Source organism: Anomaloglossus baeobatrachus, chromosome 3 (genome assembly GCF_048569485.1).
Source record: "Anomaloglossus baeobatrachus isolate aAnoBae1 chromosome 3, aAnoBae1.hap1, whole genome shotgun sequence".
NCBI lineage: Eukaryota > Metazoa > Chordata > Amphibia > Anura > Aromobatidae > Anomaloglossus > Anomaloglossus baeobatrachus.
This window is the reverse complement of record NC_134355.1, coordinates 476,466,160-476,488,108: the sequence shown is the minus strand read 5'-3', so window position 1 is coordinate 476,488,108 and position 21,949 is coordinate 476,466,160. Positions and strand designations below refer to the sequence as shown.

Sequence of the window (21,949 nt, the reverse complement as noted above, 5' to 3'; positions counted from 1 at the left end):
AGCATTAGACAACCAGGTGTGGGCAAAGCTGAAAATTAGACTCATCAGAGAAGATTACCTTACTCTAGAAATTGGGCAAATTAAACTTAGCGAAGGACATATGAATCAAGCCGCATACAAGGTTATCGTGGAAAAACAGTTGCTTCCTTCTGCTCAGGCAATGTTCCCCAACTCTGAGGAGGGGTGTGGGTGTGTGTGTGTGTGTCTGTGTGTGTGTGTGTATGTATGTATATTTTCTCAATATTATCCAAGCATTTACAATATTTAATATAGTAAAGTGCAGGTAATTTTTGCTGACAGTCAATGTTATTTGAGTCCTCAACCCTTTCATGTTTGTTTTTTTCCTCCCCATCTTCCAAGAGTCAAAACTTTTCTTTTCCTCCAGCCCCATAGACCTATTGAAGCTTGCTTTTTTGCAGGACGAGTTGTACTTTAGAAAGACTATTCATTTTACCATATAGTGTGCTTGAAGACATAAAAAATTCCAAGTGCGGTGAAATTGCAAAAACAGGGCAATTCCACAATGTTTTTGTTTTGTTTTTTTTTTTTTCAATATACCATGTTTAATATATGGTAAAACTGACCTGGTAGTATGATTCCTTAGGTCAGCACGAGTAGGTAGATACTAAACATGTTTGTTTTTTTTGTTGTTTTTTTTTTTGTTTAAGTGGTGAAAACAAATTCCTGAATTTTCTTTTTTTTTTATATTTTTCAAGACCTGTAACGTCTTCATTTTCAGTGATCTGGGGCTATGTGAGTGCTTATATTTTTCATACAGAGGTGAAGTTATTTATACCATTTTGGGGGTAGATACCGTAACTCTGGAATTTTGTCTCACTACGCCGTTTACCTATCACATTGCTATATTTTACATTTTCATAGATTTGGTATTTATGCCTTCAAAAATGTCCAATGTGTGTATTTAATTCTATTTTTAATGTGGCAAAAGGGGGTCGATTTGAAGGTTTGTGTTTTGTTTATATTTTCTAAAAGGTTTTTTTTCTTGTTTTGTGTTTTTTTTTTGTTTTTTTTTACTGGATCTAGTAGTCCTCTTAGGGACCTTAAAGCTGCGATCGCTGGATCGCTTATACAATACAGAGCAGGGCTCATGCACTACATTGTATAGCAAAAGTCACGATCTTCTATGAACGCTGGCCACAGGCTGGCTTTCACAGAAGGATAGTGGTGACACAGGAGGATCGTGATGACAGGCACGGGGGTCTTCAAGCAGACCCCCAGTTGTCATGAAAACCCGCCGATGCCCCGTGATCACGTGACAGACACGCAAATGGGCGGGATCGATGATGCGCTGTCTGCGTGTGTTAATTACAGCTGTCAGTGATTGACTGCGGCATTTAACTGATTCACAGCCGCGAGTGGATCTTGGGTCTACACGCACTTATTAGAGGCACTTTATGGTTGATTAAATCAGACTTCGAGTGCATGGAGAAATAAGGGCTTAGCATGAGATAAAGCATCGAAGGGACACGGGCAATGACGTAAATAGGTCATCGGTCGTGAAGGGGTTAAGTACGTTGACTTTGTCTATAGTCCCAGCCAGAGACTATCACATATAAAGCTGGGCTCGCACATAGCGGCATCGCTGTTAAGTCACCATTTTCTGTGACGCAACAGTGACCTTATAAGTCGCTATTATGATCGCTGCTTAGCTGTCAAACACAGCGACGCAGCAGTGATCATAACGACACGCGTCGCTGTGCTACATGTACAGAGAGCAGGGAGCCGCGCACACTGCTTAGCGCTGGCTCCCTGCACTCCTAGCTACAGTACACATCGGGTTAATTACCCGATGTGTACTGCAGCTACATGTGAAGAGAGCAGGAGCCGGCACTGGCAGTGAGAGTGGCGGACGCTGGTAATGAAGGTAAATATCGGGTAACCAGGGAAAGGTCTTCCCTTGGTTACCCGATGTCTACCCTGGTTATAGCTTACCGCAGCTGCCAGATGCCGGCTCCTGCTCCCTTCATTTCTTCGCTCTCTTGCTGTCACACTCAGCGACGTGTGCGTCACAGCGGAAGAGAGACTACCAAAAAATGAAGCTGGACATTCAGCAACGAGCGGCGACCTCACAGCAGGGGCCAGCTCGTTGCTGGATGTCACACACAGCGACGGGACGTCGCTGCAACGTCACAGAAAATGGTGACGTCGCAGCGACGTCGTTTTAGTCATCGCTGTGTATGACACCACCTTAAAACTTCTCTATAGAACAAGAAATGCATGCTGATAAAAAGGTAAATGTACCTTTAATGTCATGTCATCAGAGCAAGATGCCAGAAGATTACCAGTGGGATCCCACTTTATTGCATTCACTTCATTCTAGAAAGGGCAGAAGAAAAATTCAGATAACAGTAGAAACAATACAAACAGCATACAAACAAAAAACTAGACTTTTAGTACTCACTGTAAAATCATTTTCTCGTTATTCTTTATTAGGGGGGACACAACCATGGGATATTCTGCTGCCACCTGATGGCTGATACTGACAATACATAGCATAAAAAATTGTCTTTTTCCCACCAGGCTATATCTTGCTTGCCGGAACCAGCCACCTCAGTTTAGTGAGAAAGCAGTAGGACATGCAAACAGTCAAACAAAGCATAAAATGGAAAATAAATCACAATGAGGCACCAATAGTAGAAAGTAAAACACGCCCAACCGAGCACAGAAGGGAGGGAACTGTGTCCTCCAATGAAGACTAATGTGAAAAAGATTTTACGGTAAGTACCAAAAATCTACTTTTCTCAGTTGCTTCATTGGGGGACACAGAACAATGGGACATCCCAAAGCATTCCCTGGGGTTGGAAAACATGAAAGGAAATATTTTGTTGTAATCACAGAACTTACTGGTGAGGCTTCAGCAGAGGCTTGAACCACTGCTACCTGCTGCAGAATCTGTTTGCCCAAGCTTGGATTCGCCGAGGCAAAAGGTGTGGACCCTGTAAAATTTTGAAAATGTATGTATAGATGCGCAGGCAGCGTACAGACCTGCAGGGCTGAAGCCTGACAACAGACCATCTAGAACGCTCCCACCTCCCATGTAGAGTGCGCCCTGATGCTAAATGGGGGAGCCATGTTCAATATAAAACCTGGACATTGGTTGCCCATAACCAGCGAGAGATAGTTACTTTGGAAGCAGCCTGATCCCTGCAAAGCCTATTTGGCAAGACAAATAAGGAATCAGACCTGCTAAAAGTAATGTAAATGAATGGCCCTAAACACAGCCAGACTGTGGAGTCTCTTTTCAATCGGATGAGACGGAGCGGGGCAGAAAGGGAAGATAAAATCTTCATTAAGGTGAAAAGCTGAAACAACCTCAGGGAATACCGTCGTAACTGGCCTCAGCAGAACCTTACTTTGATGCAGAACAAGGTAGAGAGCGCGCTTCATAACCCTTCTAATGCAGGTGATGGCTATAAGGAAAGCCACCTTTTGGGACAGTAAAAGAGTCAGGATCTCTCAGATGGGTTCAAATAGGTTGGATTGAAAAACCTCCAAAATCAAATTAAAAGAGTGGAAACCTGGCCCTTAAGGGAGTTAAGCCTTAGTTTAAAACATGGACTGCAAAGAGGAAGAAAGCAGTGCCAGCAATGAGAAAAAAAAAAAAATAGGACGTTGGAGAAGTAACAGTGGACTCACCCGATCGAAAGCATGAATGTGTGATGGTGAATACGACATGAAGAAGGCTTATGCATCCTAATCACGATTTGAATAACTGACTCCGAAAGACCTTACTTCCTCAGAACCGTGGCTTCAACAGCCATGTTTGTAAGGCCTAAGGGTACCTTCACACTTTAGCGATGCAGCAGCGATCCGACCAGCGATCTGACCTGGTCAGGATCGCTGCTGCATCGCTACATGGTCGCTGGTGAGCTGTCAAACAAGCAGACTGTAGCAACAAGTGGACCCACTCGCACGATCGGACCTCAGTCGCAGGGACACTCACATGACACCCGCCTCTGCTGTACTGGCAGCGTGAGCAGAGTGTCATGCGAGGGGATCGCAGTAATCCCCGTGTGGCCCCAGCCTTAAAAGCACTGACTGTAAACTGTGGTGGCAGAATGGACCCAGGGACAAAGATCGCCCAGATGATCGATAACGTCCAAGCACTAGGTCAATCTACAGAAACCAGTATAACCAGAACCCCCTCTATTCTGATGTTCTTTAGAAGCCTGGGAACAAGAGGTAGAGGTTGGACGAGATATGACAGCAAAAACCGGGACCAAGGTATTGTCAGAGTGTCGACCTCGACCGCCTGTGGTACCCATGTTCTTGCAAGAAATTTCAGCACATTGTGATTTAGCCTGGAAGCCATTAGATCGACATCTGTATTTTTCCCATCACAGACAAATAATACTAAACACCTCCAGGTGAAGGGCACTCTCTAGGGTCTATCTGTTGACGACTGAGGAAGTCTGTTGGCCAATTGCCTACTTCGGAAATATAAACCACAGATCAGATTGTCTTCTGCCCACTCCAGGATCTCTGCCACCTTGGCATGGAAAATTGGTATAGCAGAATGACTAGTTGTGCCCCCCCACCCCCACCCAGATTGCTGATATCTGCTACAGCTGTGGCGTTGTCGGACTGAACTCGGAATGGCAGCCCTTGGAAGTAGATGCTGACATAAAGAAGAGCCCGATGGATCACCCTGAGTTCTAGTTTCTCCTTACTGTCCCATGTTCCTTGCATCAAGAAGTATCAGAAAACTGTCCCCCATCAGGGGAGGCTGGCGTCCGTAGTCAGAACCTGCCACTGAAATGGGCGAAAGAGGCAACCTTGAGTCAGAAGAGGAAAAGTCAATTACTACCTGAGGGACTGACGTCAGTGAAGTGGAAGAAAAACAGGCTGATCCAGTGAATGTAACGATCTGCCCCAGCAAGCTAGAAGAGTATTCTGCAACTACCTCGACTGAAACTGACTGAATGGGACTGCACTGAATGCCGCCACCATCTGACCCAAAACCTTCATGCAAAACCAGAGGGAATGTTTGTTTGGACAGCTCAGAGTCCGGATGGAGGACTGAAGAGTTATCCACTCCTCTTCTAGAAAAAGGACAGACCCCTGAAAGGTGTCGAGAATCATCCCCAGAAAGAGAAGCCGCTGAGTGGGAATTAGTGTGGATTTCATCCGGTTGACAATCCACCTGAATTAGTCCAAGTAAAATGGTCTGCAAGCTCACTAAACTTTGAGAATGGGTGGGAGCCTTGACAAGAATATCCTCTAAATTAGGGAATATCACTATTCCCCTGAAATGGAAGAAAGCCATAATTGGTGCCAAGATCTTCGTAAATACCCTGGGCACTGAGATCAATCCGAAATGCAGAGCCCTGAACTGAAAGTGATATGGTTTGATCGCAAACTGAAGGTAATGCTGGTGAACCAGAAATACTGGTACATGCAGGCAAGCGTCCCAAATCTTTATTGATGACAGAAATACGCCAGCTTCCATCGGCACGATCACGGAGCGGAGAGACTCCATCTCCATCTTGAAGGAATGTAACCCAACCCACTTGTTCATACACTTCAGATCCAGATTAAGCCGCACCGAGACGTTCTTTGATTTGAATAAAAACCATGGAACCACTCTGGGGGGAGGTGTCCCTTACAATCACCCGTGCCTGAAGCAGGTAATCTGTATCTCGAAGAAAAAAGAATTTTAAGCTGAGAGGAGAGAAAAAAAAAATCAGTCTCATTTGATGAGCAAGAACTTTATTCCTCAACCTGAAGAGGTGATTTCTCTAACCCAAAGATAGCTGACCGCCCCCAACCATGCCCCCTGAAAGAGGAGGCGGCGACCAACCACCCAACTGTTCGTCATGCCTCAACCCTTCGTTTGTTCTTGAGAACTGGCGGGTTTATCTCTGGGCCCAGTTAGGAAGGGGAGGAGGTCTAGCGGGTAAAGGCCTAAAGAGAGCCCTCTTAGGTCCGCGAGAAGTGGGTGATCTACCCTGACAGACTGATAACTCTGGAGCTGGGAATTGGAAAAAGGGAGATATCTGAAAATGGCCGACTGGCCCTCACACGAGGTAGAAGAGTATTCTTACCACCTGTTGCATCAGCAATAATCCTATCTAGTTTGCTACCAAAGACGCGGAACCCTGAAAGGGTAACCCCTTATTACTTTTTTGAAGCTCAATTAACTCCCCATACCCTGAGCTACAGAATGCAATGAATAGCCACACAATTGCTTGATGCCTGTGGACTCTGCTACATCCAGGGATGCAGAAAATAAATACTTAGATGCCTGCACGATTTGAAAAGCTCTCTCAGGTAATTCTACCTCTTGAAAACTAGCTAAGACTACGTTGCAAGTGATTAGCCTAATCTGACACAGCCTGAGCAACCCAAATGGCAGTGAAGGAAGGGCAAAGGACAGACCCTTAAAGGCAGATTTACAACAGACTCAATATAGATTCAATATAAAGGAGACAAAGCACCGTTTATTCATGGAGAAGCCAATGGCGATTCAATAAAAAAAAAAAAAAAAAAAAAAAATCATCATCTTTATTTCCATTGGGTAAAAACACAATAAAATCAGTCCATAGACAATTGGTTGGGTCAACATGTTTCTGGCAAATAACTGCCCTTAATCATGTTTTTTGTCACTGGTCATGATAAGGGCAGTAATCTGCCAGTAACGCATCGACCAGACCCAGTATCCATACACTGATTTTATTGTTGAGTTTTACCCGATGAAAATAAATATGATTTTTTATTTAATGTGGTCATCTCTCCTTCCATCCTCCGCATCAATCTCACCTTCTCCTCACATCTGTTCCTCAACATAAAAATCCTTTCTCCAGACACACAAAGCCACCTCATGGCCTCTCCTGCTCCCACCTACTAACTCTCTCTGCTTTTTCTCATTGCCGGTGAGATCAGTCCAAATCCCGGCCCTCATCACCACATCACCACAGTCATTTCTAACCCTTGTCCACGATATAACTTCAACTTCTGCAACCTTTCATACTTCATACCCATTCACCCAGGCCCCGCACCCCCACTCCATCTAACAGGGGCTCTGTGGAATGCATACTGTGTCTGCAATAAACTTCCATAGATCCATAATCTTTTCATCACTAACCAACCTTACTTCCTTGCCATCGCCAAAACTTGGCTCACCCCTTCTGACACAGCCTCTTCCAATTAAGATTCTCATGGTGGTTTCCATCTTTCACACACCTGCTACTCCAGCAACAAGCATGGTGGAGGAGTTGGTTTTCTCCTGTCAGATAACTGGTCCTTCACACCAACCCCACTGCTACCCTCCTTTACCTACTTTGGAAACCTTTAAAAGGATCCTGAAGACCCACCTCATCTGACAAGCCTACAATCTGCAATAACCCTCAGTTCACTATACTGCTGCACAACTAGCTCTGCCCCCACATACTGTATACTCACCCATCCCCTGTAGACTGTGAGCCCTCGAGGGCAGGGTCCTCTGTCCTTCTGTACCAATCTGTGCCTTGTATTGTTCAAGAGTATTGTACTTGATTTATGTATACCCCTTTTTCACATGTAAAGCACCATAGAATAAATAGCGCTATAATAATAAATAATAATTTAATCTTCACTGGCTTCCCCATGAATCAATGGTGCTGGATCTCCTCTATATTGAATCTACTGGATTTGTGTTGTGCGAAAACCAGACTGGCTTTTCCGAGCACCTTATCCAGCAACTAGAATATTTCCCCAAATGATGAGCTGATAGAGGAAAAAATAAAATTATTGTCTCAACGACTCAATGTGCCTGTCTGTGGGATCTTTCAATGTTGCGACCTCCCCGGGAGGCAAGGTAGTCGTTTTAGAAAGGCAGCACAGGCGAAGTAGAACAGACTGCCACCAGCTCCGCTGTAAAGGGAACCAACACCTCCATAAGAAGGGAATTTTGTTTACTTACCGTAAATTCCTTTTCTTCTAGCTCCAATTGGGAGACCCAGACAATTGGGTGTATAGCTACTGCCTCCGGAGGCCACACAAAGCAGTACACTTAAAAGTGTAAGGCCCCTCCCCTTCTGCCTATACACCCCCCGTGGGATCACGGGCTCCTCAGTTTTAGTGCAAAAGCAAGAAGGAGGAAAGCCAATAACTGGTTTAAAAAACAAATTCGATCCGACGAAACATCGGAGAACTGAAACCATTCAACATGAAACAACATGTGTACCCGAAAAAACAAAAATCCCTAAGAAAACAGGGCGGGTGCTGGGTCTCCCAATTGGAGCTAGAAGAAAAGGAATTTACGGTAAGTAAACAAAATTCCCTTCTTCTTTATCGCTCCTAATTGGGAGACCCAGACAATTGGGACGTCCAAAAGCAGTCCCTGGGTGGGTAAAATAACACCTCGTGATAGGGCCGTAAAAACAGCCCTTTCCTACAGGTGGGCAACCGCCGCCTGAAGGACTTGTCTACCTAGGCTGGCGTCCGCCGAAGCGTAGGTATGCACCTGATAATGCTTGGTAAAAGTGTGCAGACTCGACCAGGTAGCCGCCTGGCACACCTGCTGAGCCGTAGCCTGGTGCCGTAATGCCCAGGACGCACCCACGGCTCTGGTAGAATGGGCCTTCAGCCCTGAGGGAACCGGAAACCCAGCAGAACGGTAGGCTTCAAGAATTGGTTCCTTGATCCACCGAGCCAGGGTGGATTTGGAAGCTTGCGACCCTTTATGCTGACCAGCGACAAGGACAAAGAGTGCGGGAAATGTAGATTCTGAGTGCTCTCACCAGATCCAACAAATGCAAATCCTTTTCACATTGATGAACTGGATGAGGACACAAAGAAGGTAAGACGATATCCTGATTGAGATGAAAGGGGGATACCACCTTAGGGAGAAACTCCGGAATTGGGCGCAGAACCACCTTATCCTGGTGGAACACCAGGAAGGGAGATTTGCATGACAGCGCTGCTAGCTCGGACACTCTCCGAAGAGACGTCACCGCTACTAGAAAAACCACTTTCTGTGACAAGCGAGAAAGAGAAACATCCCTCATAGGCTCGAAAGGCGGCTTCTGGAGAGCAATTAGAACCTTGTTCAGATCCCAGGGCTCTAACGGCCGCTTGTAAGGAGGGACGATATGACAAACCCCTTGCAGGAACGTGCGTACCTGAGGAAGTCGTGCTAGGCGTTTCTGAAAAAACACAGACAGCGCTGAGACTTGTCCTTTAAGAGAGCCTAGCGACAAACCTTTTTCCAAACCGGATTGCAGGAAGGAAAGAAGAGTAGGCAATGCAAATGGCCAGGGAGAGACTCCCTGAGCAGAGCACCAAGATAAGAAAATCTTCCACGTCCTGTGGTAGATCTTGGCGGAAGATGGTTTTCTAGCCTGTCTCATGGTGGCAATGACCTCTTGAGATAATCCTGAAGACGCTAGGATCCAGGACTCAATGGCCACACAGTCAGGTTCAGTGCCGCAGAATTCTGATGGAAAAACGGCCCTTGGGACAACAAGTCTGGTCGGTCTGGAAGTGCCCACGGTTGGCCTACCGTGAGGTGCCAGAGATCCGGGTACCACGACCTCCTCGGCCAGTCTGGAGCGACGAGGATGGCGCGGCGGCAGTCGGACCTGATCTTGCGCAGCACTCTGGGCAACAGTGCCAGAGGTGGGAACACATAAGGTAGCCGGAACTGCGACCAATCTTGAACTAAGGCGTCCGCCGCCAGAGCTCGGTGATCGTGAGAGCGTGCCATGAAAGCCGGGACCTTGTTGTTGTGCCGGGACGCCATTAGGTCGACGTCCGGCATCCCCCAGCGGTGACAGATCTCCTGAAGCACGTCCGGGTGAAGAGACCATTCCCCTGCGTCCATACCCTGGCGACTGAGGAAGTCTGCTTCCCAGTTTTCCACGCCTGGGATGTGAACTGCGGATATGGTGGATGTCATGTCTTCCACCCACGTCAGAATCCGCCGGACTTCCTGGAAGGCTTGCCGACTGCGTGTTCCTCCTTGGTGGTTGATGTATGCCACCGCTGTGGAGTTGTCCGACTGAATTCGGATTTGCTTGCCTTCCAGCCACTGCTGGAAGGCTTGTAGGGCAAGATACACTGCTCTGATTTCCAGAACATTGATCTGAAGGGTGGACTCTTGCTGAGTCCACGTACCTTGAGCCCTGTGGTGGAGAAAAACTGCTCCCCACCCTGAAAGACTCGCGTCTGTCGTAACCACCGCCCAGGATGGGGGTAGAAAGGACCTTCCTTTTGACAATGAGGTGGGAAGAAGCCACCACCGAAGAGATTCCTTGGCCGCCTGAGAAAGAGAGACGTTCCTGTCGAGGGACGTCGACTTCCCGTCCCATTGGCGGAGAATGTCCCATTGTAGTGGACGCAGATGAAACTGCGCGAAAGGGACTGCCTCCATTGTTGCTACCATCTTCCCTAGGAAGTGCATGAGGCGTCTCAAGGGGTGTGACTGGCCTTGAAGGAGAGATTGCACCCCTGTCTGTAGTGAACGCTGTTTGTCCAGCGGAAGCTTCACTATCGCTGAGAGAGTATGAAACTCCATGCCAAGATATGTTAGCGATTGGGTCGGGGTCAGATTTGACTTTGAAAAGTTGATGATCCACCCGAAACTCTGGAGAGTCTCCAGCGCAACGTTCAGGCTGTGTTGGCATGCCTCTTGAGAGGGTGCCTTGACCAGTAGATCGTCCAAATACGGGATCACAGAGTGACCTTGAGAGTGCAGGACTGCTACTACTGCTGCCATGACCTTGGTGAAGACCCGTGGGGCTGTCGCCAGCCCGAAAGGCAGAGCTACGAACTGAAGGTGTTCGTCTCCTATAACGAAGCTTAGAAAACGCTGATGCTCTGGAGCAATCGGCACGTGGAGATAAGCATCCTTGATGTCTATTGATGCTAGGAAATCTCCTTGAGACATTGAGGCGATGACGGAGCGGAGGGATTCCATCCGGAACCGCCTGGTTTTCACGTGCTTGTTGAGCAGTTTTAGATCCAGAACGGGACGGAAAGACCCGTCCTTTTTTGGCACCACAAACAAATTGGAGTAAAAACCGTGACCTTGCTCCTGAAGAGGAACAGGGGTCACCACTCCTTCTGCCTTTAGAGTGCACACCGCTTGCAGAAGAGCATCGGCTCGGTCGGGAGGTGGAGAAGTTCTGAAGAATCGAGTTGGAGGACGAGAACTGAACTCTATCCTGTACCCGTGAGACAGAATGTCTCTCACCCAACGGTCTCTGACCTGTGGCAGCCAAATGTCGCCAAAGCGGGAGAGCCTGCCACCGACCGAGGATGCGGAGAGAGGAGGACGAAAGTCATGAGGAAGCCGCCTTGGTAGCGGGTCTTCCGGCTGTCTTTTTTGGGCGTGACTGAGCCCGCCAAGAATCTGAGCTCCTCTGATCCTTTTGAGTCCTTTTGGACGAGGAGAATCGGGACCTGCCCGAGCCTCGAAAGGACCGAAACCCCGACTGTCCCCTCCTCTGTTGGGGTTTGTTTTGTCTGGGCTGAGGTAAGGATGAATCCTTACCCTTGGACTGTTTAATGATTTCATCCAAACGCTCACCAAACAGTCGGTCACCAGAAAATGGCAAACTGGTTAAGCACTTTTTGGAAGCAGAATCTGCCTTCCATTCCCTTAACCACAAGGCTCTGCGTAAAACCACGGAGTTGGCTGACGCCACTGCCGTACGGCCCGTAGAGTCCAGGACAGCATTAATCGCGTAAGACGCAAATGCAGACATTTCAGAGGTTAAGGATGCCACCTGCGGAACAGATGTACGTGTGACCGTGTCAATCTGTGTAAGACCAGCTGAAATACCTTGGAGTGCCCATACGGCTGCGAATGCTGGAGCAAACGACGCGCCGATAGCTTCATAGATGGATTTCAACCAGAGCTCCATCTGTCTGTCAGTGGCATCTTTAAGTGCAGCCCCATCTTCCACTGCAACTATGGATCTAGCCGCAAGCCTGGAGATTGGAGGATCCACCTTGGGACACTGGGTCCAGCCCTTGACCACGTCAGGGGGAAAGGGATAACGTGTATCCTTAAGACGTTTGGAGAAACGCTTATCTGGATAAGCGTGGTGTTTCTGGACTGACTCTCTAAAGTCAGAGTGGTCCAGAAAAGTACTTAATTTACGCTTGGGATACCTGAAATGGAATTTCTCCTGCTGTGAAGCTGACTCCTCCACTGGAGGAGCTGGGGGAGAAATATCCAACATTCTATTGATGGACGCTATAAGATCATTCACTATGGCGTCACCATCAGGAGTATCCAGATTGAGAGCGGTCTCAGGATCAGAATCCTGATCAGCTACCTCCGCCTCATCATACAGAGAGTCCTCCTGCTGGGACCCTGACCAGTGTGATGAAGTCGAGGGCCGCTCATAGCGAGCTCGCTTAGGCTGTCTGGGACTGTCGTCCGTGTCAGAGCCTTCACCCTGGGATGCATGGGACACCCCCGGAGCCCGGAGCTGTTCCAACTGAGGGGGACCAGGGAGCAATGATTCAACAGTGCCCCTGGTCTGAGTTACTGGTCTAGACTGCAAAGTTTCTAGAATTTTATTCATAGTCACAGACAATCTATCCGCAAAAACTGCAAACTCCGTCCCAGTCACCTGGACAGTATTCACAGGTGGTTCTCCCTGGGTCACCTCTAGCAGAGGCCCCGGCCGAGCAAGTGCCACAGGGGCTGAGCACTGCACACAACGGGGGTCAGTGGAACCTGCAGGTAGAGTAGCCTCACATGCGGTACAAGCAGCATAGAAAGCCTGTGCCTTGGCACCCTTGCTTTTTGCGGATGACATGCTGTTGTCTCCTCTGAGTAATCTAGGAGGGTATATAGCCAAGAATCACCAGCGACCGTACAGTGCAATGTATAGCATGCAAGCATAAAAATACAAATGTACACTTCGGCACTAGTGGGGTCAGCACCAGAGGTGCCGCTTACCGCCCGCGGAAACGCGGGTGTGTGGTCGCCAGAATCCCGTGTCTGGGTCTCCCAGAACTTGTCTCCCCTCTCCAGCTCAGACTGCACACAGGAATGGCTGCCGGCGTTCTGTGAAGAGGGGCGGACCGTGGGCGTGCCTCAGACAAAGTGCGGGAAACTGGCGTCCCACTGTGTCCAGTGTGAGGGCTGGAGTATGTAAAATAGACTCCAGCCCCCTGCGCTGATGTTCTGTACAGCGTCCCGCCCTTCCCCTGACTGGCAGGCCTGGGGGCGGGAACGAAGCGAAACTAGGCCGCAAAAGCCGGGGACTCGAGTAATAAGCGCGGCCGTCATATATGCACGGCCAGCGCGGAAGTCCCCGGCGCACCACAAGTCCCAGCCGCGCCGCAGTGTAAACTGACAGCAGCGGCCGGCGCGGCAGTTCACAATACATTAACTCACTCAGCAGAGCTGTAGTGAGTAGTGGCACAAGCGCGCAGCGCTGTTGTCCCCGGCGCACTAACACACCCAGCAATGCTGCAGTGTGTCTGCGCGCGGTCTGTACGGGGACACAGAGTACCTTGACGTAGCAGGGCCATGTCCCTGACGATACTCAGCTCCATATCCAGCAGATTCCCCAGCGGCTGTGGATGGAGCACGGTCTCAGTGCCTGGAGACCGGTAAAATCCCACTTCACCCAGAGCCCTAAGGGGGATGGGGAAGGAAGCAGCATGTGGGCTCCAGCCTCCGTACCCGCAATGGGTACCTCAACCTTAACAAACACCGCCGACAAAAAGTGGGGTGAGAAGGGAGCATGCTGGGGGCCCTAGAATGGGCCCTCTTTTCTTCCATCCGACATAGTCAGCAGCTGCTGCTGACTAAACAGTGGAGCTATGCGTGGATGTCTGACCTCCTTCGCACAAAGCATGAAAACTGAGGAGCCCGTGATCCCACGGGGGGTGTATAGGCAGAAGGGGAGGGGCCTTACACTTTTAAGTGTACTGCTTTGTGTGGCCTCCGGAGGCAGTAGCTATACACCCAATTGTCTGGGTCTCCCAATTAGGAGCGATAAAGAAAATTACATTTCAGAAAAAGTTTGTTTGGATGTTCTCAGACTCTCTGCAAGGCTGCTTTCACACATCCGGTTTTTCCTGTGCGGCACAATCCGGCGCTTTGCAGCAAAAACACAACCGTTTTTTTTGCCGCCGGTTGCAGTTATTTTGCACAGACTTACATTAGTGCCGTATTGTGCCGCATGGGCTTGCGTTCTGTCCGTTTTTTGCCGCATGCGGCAGATTTAGCCGATGCGGTGGCCGGATGGAACGTTGCCTGGCACGAGCACTGCTAAAATCACCGGGAGTCGTTCCACCACAGTAACCAGGATCCTGGACATCCTAGTTAGATCTGCGACAGCCTGAGCTAGATTACGGGCTCAGAGAGGAGGAGAGACACCCACTTCTGAAACTATTGAGGTCCCCTGAGTGACATCTGCAAGGCAAGAAGCGTACAGGCAGCACAACAGGAAATACACTCAACAGTAGGAAACTTGTTACCACATACAAAGCACACATAAGTGATCACTGCGGGCTGGGCCGGAGGGCGCACACAATTCTCTCTGGACTCAGACATCAGTGAGACAGAAGGAGCAGGAGCCTTTACAAATAAGAACGCTGGGGAGCAGCAAATATCAGCCCCCAATTGGAAACTTCACTGCAGCACCCCACATTAAGGATTGCAGAAGTAAAGAATCCAAATTCCAGCATCTAGCCAAAACACGCAGTCAAATATGGCACCACCACCACCGGAAAAGGAAGAGGCGGGACTGGAAGGAGTGGGATAAGGGGCGCCCCGTGCCGCCTGCCAGCAGAGGTGGTTGGTCAGGTTTGCCTCGGTGGCTGATAGATGGGAACCACGACCCCTCCTGGGAGCGGGACTGCTGCCAAGCAGCTGGAGTTGACCGCAGTCCGTCAAACACCATGGCACAAGACAAAGTTGTGTCACGACCCGCTCATCCCCCCCTTTCAGGCACAAGCACTGCAATTCCCACAGCAAGGGACCCAATGACAACGCCAGCCCGGCACAGGAAGGTGAGTAGGGAGAAATGGTCCAGTGAGACAGGGGAACTGGAGAGGCTAATACTCACCTGTCGCAAAGGCAAAAAAAAAAATCTTCTGCTCCACGCACACATGCTAAGTGGGGCAAACTGGCAGTAGTCTAATGGCGGGCGAACCACCAACAAGGTACCCTGGTCCAGCCAAACCGAAGTGAGACTATACTGAGAATATACAGCACTGAATAGCACTGACAACTCTCAGACATAATGTGGGTGAAAGAGTGCACACAGAAAAAAGAAAAAAAAAAAAAAAAAAGAAGAAGATTAACCGAACATCTAAGACAGGTCTGAAACAGACCCTGCCTCCAACGGACTCATACAGAAAAAAAACAAAAAAAAAACCTGGAGGAAGCCAGTTCTAGCAAGGTATAGTCTGCTGGGAAAGAGTCAATTTTTTATGCTATGTAATGTCAGTGTCAGCCTCCAATTGGCAGCAGACTATCAAATGGTACCGTATCCCCATGGTTCTGTGTCCCCCAATAAAGCAACCAAGAAAAATTGATAACTAGTATTTTGTTTATGTTTTCAGTCTCTACAAACATTCCCATTTGCTGACTGCAAGAGAACTTGTAAACACTGAATAAGAGAACTATTACAAAGCAGAAGAAGGTTTCATTACAAAGTGATTTGAGTTTTATTTGCAGAAATATGAAATTACTTACCAGTAATGTGTTTTTTCTGAATCCATGACAGCACCATGAGAGACAGGATCTGCCCTTCAAGGACAGGAAACCTACATGATAAAAAGGGCAGTACCCCTCCCCTCATCAGCTGGTTATAGAGCATGAAAAGACCTCCAGCAAAAAAATTATAATAACACTTAACCACAACCATCGTAAGTTCACGTGAAAGAGGAGTGACAAAAAAATACTGGTAATATACCCAGGTGCAGGGAGGGAATGTGAGAGTGCTGTTATAGGTTCAGAAAAAACACATTACCTGTAAATAATTTCGTATTTTTCCAGCACCCATGACAGCACCATGAGAGAATTACAGAGACAAGGGCGAAAACCCTAGGGGGGGCACTACAGCCTGCAGAACCCTTCTCCCAAAAGGTGAGGTCTAAAACGATAAGTCCAATCAATAGTGCTTGAAGAAAGAGGGCGAAGACCACATGACCGCCTTAGAGATCTGCTCGATGGAGATCTCCGATCTTTCCACCCAGGAAGAGGTCATCGCTCTCGTGGAGTGAGCCTTCAGACCTACAGATACCTCCTCATCACTAGCTGAGTAAGCAACAGAAATAGCCTCGCTAATCCATCTTGCTAACGTGGATTCTGAAGTTCTGAGCCCTTTCTTACTACACTGAAATAGCACGAACAAGGACTTGTCTTTTCCCCAAGCACTGGTAACTAAAGAAGGGAATTTTGTTACTTACCGTAAATTCCTTTTCTTCTAGCTCTTATTGGGAGACCCAGACGATTGGGGTATAGCTACTGCCCTCTGGAGGCCACACAAAGCACTACATTAAAAGTGCAAGGCCCCTCCCCCTCTGGCTATACCCCCCCGTGGTATCACGGGTTCTCCAGTTTTAGTGCCAAAGCAAGAAGGAGGAAGCCAATAACTGGTTTAAACAAATTAACTCCGAATAACATCGGAGAACTGAAAAACCGTTCAACATGAACAACATGTGTACCCGCAAACAACAAAAAAACATCCCGAAGGACAACAGGGCGGGTGCTGGGTCTCCCAATAAGAGCTAGAAGAAAAGGAATTTACGGTAAGTAACAAAATTCCCTTCTTCTTCAGCGCTCTATTGGGAGACCCAGACGATTGGGACGTCCAAAAGCTGTCCCTGGGTGGGTAAATAAATACCTCATGTTAGAGCTGCAAAACAGCCCTCCCCTACGGGGGTGTCACTGCCGCCTGCAGGACTCTTCTACCTAAGCTGGCATCCGCCGAAGCATAGGTATGCACCTGATAATGCTTGGTGAAAGTGTGCAGACTGGACCAGGTAGCTGCCTGGCACACCTGTTGAGCCGAAGCCTGGTGACGTAATGCCCAGGACGCACCCACGGCTCTGGTGGAGTGGGCTTTTAGCCCTGAAGGAACCGGAAGCCCCGCAGAACGGTAGGCCTCTAGAATTGGTTCTTTGATCCATCGAGCCAGGGTGGCTTTAGAAGCCTGCAACCCCTTGCGCGGACCAGCGACAAGGACGAAAAGTGCATCGGCACGGCGTATGGGCGCCGTGCGGGAAATGTAGATTCTGAGTGCTCTCACCAGATCTAGCAAACGTAAGGCCTTTTCATACCGGTGAACCGGATGAGGGCAAAAAGAAGGCAAGGAAATATCCTGATTAAGATGAAAAGAGGATACGACCTTAGGGAGAAACTCCGGAATGGGGCGCAGCACAACCTTGTCCTGGTGGAACACCAGGAAGGGAGCCTTAGATGACAGAGCTGCCAGCTCAGACACTCGCCGAAGCGATGTGATTGCAACAAGAAACGCCACTTTCTGCGACAGCCGAGAAAAGGAAACTTCCTTCAGAGGCTCGAAGGGCGGCTTCTGGAGAGCAACTAGTACCCTGTTCAGATCCCATGGATCTAACGGTCGCTTGTACGGGGGCACAATATGACAGACCCCCTGCAGGAACGTGCGCACCTTAGGAAGACGTGCTAGACGCTTCTGAAAAAACACGGATAGTGCCGAAACTTGCCCTTTAAGGGAGCTGAGCGACAAGCCCTTTTCTAACCCCGATTGCAGGAAGGAAAGAAACTTGGGCAATGCAAATGGCCAGGGAGACACTCCCTGAGCAGAGCACCAGGACAAGAAAATCTTCCACGTTCTGTGGTAGATCTTAGCCGAATTCGACTTTCTAGCTTGTCTCATTGTGGCAATGACTCCCTGAGATAATCCAGCAGATGCTAGGATCCAGGACTCAATGGCCACACAGTCAGGTTCAGGGCCGCAGAATTCTGATGGAAAAACGGCCCTTGGGACAGTAAGTCTGGTCGGTCTGGCAGTGACCACGGTCGACCGATCGTGAGATGCCACAGATCCGGATACCACGACCTCCTCGGCCAGTCTGGAGCGACGAGTATGACGCGGCTGCACTCGGATCTGATCTTGCGTAGCACTCTGGGCAAGAGCGCCAGAGGCGGAAACACGTATGGGAGCTGAAACTGCGACCAATCTTGAACCAAGGCGTCTGCCGCCAGAGCTCTTTGATCGCGCGACCTCGCCATGAATGCCGGGACCTTGTTGTTGTGCCGGGATGCCATTAGGTCGACGTCCGGCACTCCCCAGCGGCGACAGATTTCCTGAAACACGTCCGGGTGAAGGGACCATTCCCCTGCGTCCATGCCCTGGCGACTGAGGAAGTCTGCTTCCCAGTTTTCTACGCCTGGGATGTGAACCGCGGATATGGTGGATGCTCTGTCCTCCACCCACATTAGAATGCGCCGGACTTCTTGGAAGGCTTGCCGACTGCGCGTCCCTCCTTGGTGGTTGATGTATGCCACCGCTGTGGAGTTGTCCGATTGGATTCGGATCTGCTTTCCTTCCAGCCACTGTTGGAAGGCCAGTAGAGCAAGATACACTGCTCTGATCTCCAGAACATTGATCTGAAGGGTGGACTCCTGCGGAGTCCACGTCCCCTGAGCCCTGTGGTGGAGAAATACTGCTCCCCACCCTGACAGACTCGCATCTGTCGTGACTACTGCCCAGGATGGGGGCAGGAAGGATCTTCCCTGAGACAATGATGTGGGAAGGAGCCACCATTGTAGAGAGTCTTTGGCCGTCTGGGAAAGCGAGACTTTCCTGTCCAGGGACGTTGACTTCCCGTCCCATTGGCGGAGAATGTCCCATTGAAGTGGGCGCAGATGAAACTGCGCAAAGGGAACTGCTTCCATGGCTGCCACCATCTTCCCTAGGAAATGCATGAGGCGCCGCAAGGGATGCAACTGGCCCTGCAGGAGAGATTGCACCCCTGTCTGTAGTGACCGCTGCTTGTCCAGCGGAAGCTTCACTATCGCTGCTAGAGTATGAAACTCCATGCCAAGATACGTTAGTGACTGAGTCGGTGATAGGATCGACTTTGGAAAGTTGATGATCCATCCGAAAGACTGTAGAGTCTCCAGCGTAGCATTCAGGCTGAGTTGGCATGCCTCCCGAGAGGGAGCTTTGACCAATAAGTCGTCTAGGTAAGGAATCACCGAGTGTCCCTGAGAGTGCAAGACTGCTACCACCGCCGCCATGACCTTGGTGAAGACCCGTGGGGCTGTCGCCAGACCAAATGGAAGAGCTACGAACTGAAAATGGTCGTCTCCTATCACAAAACGTAGAAAACGTTGATGTTCTGTAGCAATTGGCACGTGGAGATAAGCATCTTTGATGTCTATTGAGGCAAGGAAGTCTCCTCTGGACATTGAGGCAATGACAGAGCGGAGGGTTTCCATCCGGAACCTCCTGGCGTGCACATGTTTGTTGAGCCGTTTTAGGTCCAGAACAGGACGGAACGAGCCGTCCTTTTTTGGAACCACAAAGAGATTGGAGTAAAACCCTTGCCCTTGTTCCTGAGGAGGGACTGGGATAACCACTCCTTCCGCTTTTAGGGAATCCACCGCCTGCAGCAGAGCATCTGCTCGGTCTGGACGTGGGGAGGTTCTGAAGAACCGAGCTGGAGGACGAGAATTGAACTCGATTCTGTACCCGCGAGACAAAATGTCCGTCACCCACCGGTCTTTGACCTGTGACATCCAAATGCCGGAAAAGCGGGAGAGCCTGCCCCCGACCGGCGATGCGGAGGGGGGGGGCTGGAAGTCATGAGGTAGCCGCTTTGGAAGCGGTACCTCCATTTGCTTTCTTGGGACGTGTGTGAGTCCGCCACGAATCTGAGTTTCTTTGCGTCCTCTGAGTCCCTTTGGACGAGGTAAATGGTGTCTTGCCCGAACCTCGAAAGGACTGAAACCTCTGCTGCCACTTTTTCTGCTGAGGTTTGGGTGTTCTGGGTTGTGGTAAAGAGGAGTCTTTACCCTTGGACTGCTTAATGATGTCAGCCAATGGCTCGCCAAACAGTCTATCTCTAGATAAAGGCAAACTGGTTAAACATTTTTTGGAACCAGCATCTGCTTTCCAGTCCTTTAACCACAAGGCTCTGCGCAAAACTACCGAATTGGCGGACGCCATTGAGGTGCGACTGGTAGATTCTAGGACCGCATTGATAGCGTAAGACGCAAACGCCGACATCTGCGTGGTAAGGTGCGCCACTTGCGGCACTGCTGGATGCATGATAGCATCCACTTTTGCTAAGCCAGCTGAAATAGCCTGGAGTGCCCATACGGCTGCGAATGCCGGAGCAAACGACGCGCCTATAGCTTCATAGACAGATTTTAACCAAAGGTCCATCTGTCTGTCATTGGCATCTTTAAGTGAAGCGCCATCCTCCACTGCAACTATGGATCTAGCTGCAAGTTTGGAAATCGGGGGGTCTACCTTTGGACACTGTGTCCAGCGCTTGACCACCTCAGGGGGGAAAGGGAAACGCGTATCTTTAGATCGTTTAGAGAAACGCCTTTCTGGGTGAGCGTCGTGCTTCTGGATTGATTCTCTGAAGTCAGAGTGATCTAACAAAGCACTCAATTTACGCTTGGGATAAAGGAAACGAAACTTTTCCTGCTCCGCAGCCGCCTCTTCTGCTGAAGGGGCTGGGGGAGAAATATCCAACAGCCTATTGATGGCTGAGATAAGGTCGTCTACCATGGCATCCCCATCCGGGGTATCCAGGTTGAGAGGGGTTCCAGGAGTGGATTCCTGATCACTCTCATCAGACACATCACAGGGAGACTGATTGCGCTGAGACCCTGAGCAGTGTGAAGACGTCGAGGGTCTTTCCCAGCGAGCTCGCTTAGGGTGGCTGGGGCCATCATCTGAGTCATAATCCTCGGCCTGTGAAGCCGGGGACCCCCCTGTGGGCTGGATACATTCCAAGTAAGGGGGACCTGAGGACAGAGGCCTCGCCGTGCCCAGAGACTGAGCCCCATGCATAGATTGCAAGGTCTCAAGGATTTTTGCCATAGATACAGACATATTATCTGCAAAAACTGCAAAGTCCGTCCCTGTCACCGGGGCAGAACTTACAAGCGTCTCAGCCTGGGTCGCTACCTCTCCTGACTCCGGCTGGCGAAGCAGCACCGGGTCGGAGCATTGCACACAATGGGGGTCATCAGAGCCTGCTGGTAGATTAGCCCCACATGCAGCACACGCAGTATACACAGCCCTTTTTGCCTTGGCCGCCTTGCGTTTTGAGGATGACATGTTGCTGCTTCCACAGAGCGATCTGGGATATGCAGCCAGAAGCGCACCTCACAGTGCAAGAAATACAATATCTATATAACTGTATCCAGTACACTGATACACAGTGAGGCACTAGAGGGACCAGCACAGAAAAATCGCTTACCGCCCGCTTAAAAAGCGGGTGTGTGGTCGCCAGATAGCCCCTAGTCCAGGTCTCCCAGAGCCTTGCGTCCTTCCTCCAGCCAGGCATGCATGTAATGGCTGCCGGCGTCTCGAGAGAGGAAGGGGGGCGGGCCCTGGGCGTTCCTGGCCAAGAGCGGGAAGCCTGCTTCCCTCTGTGCCAAGTGAGAGGGCTGGAGCATGTAAATCAGGCTCCAGCCCTCGTCGCTGCTTGCGAACAGCGTCTCTCCCCTACCCTGAATGACAGGGTGGGGGCGGGAACGAAACGGAGCTGCCGGCGTCCTAGGCCCAAAAAGCCGGGGACTAAAGTTATAACCGCCGCCGCCGTAAAAGCGCGGACGGCGGATCCCCGGCGCACCACAAGTCACAGCAGCGCCGCCCGGTCCAGAGGGGGTCGGCGCTGCGTTCCCAAACACAAACAATCCCCCAGTAATCTGTAGGGACACCAACTCCACGTTGCGGTCCCCGGCGCACTATAACACCCAGCCAGCCCGGAGTGTGTCTGTGCCTGCCGGGGACACAGAGTA

At 49.9% G+C, this 21,949-nt stretch overlaps 1 protein-coding gene across 2 annotated transcripts in view; it reads right to left on the bottom strand.

The window, feature by feature from the left end:
- TBL1XR1 (TBL1X/Y related 1) overlaps nucleotides 1-21,949 on the bottom strand; it is a 289,885-nt gene that overhangs the window by 23,052 nt on the left and 244,884 nt on the right. For both annotated transcript variants that reach the window (XM_075340611.1, XM_075340612.1), the window contains exon 13: nucleotides 2,263-2,337. In XM_075340611.1, the coding sequence (XP_075196726.1) occupies nucleotides 2,263-2,337 (75 nt within the window). The remainder of the gene's footprint in view (nucleotides 1-2,262; nucleotides 2,338-21,949) is intronic.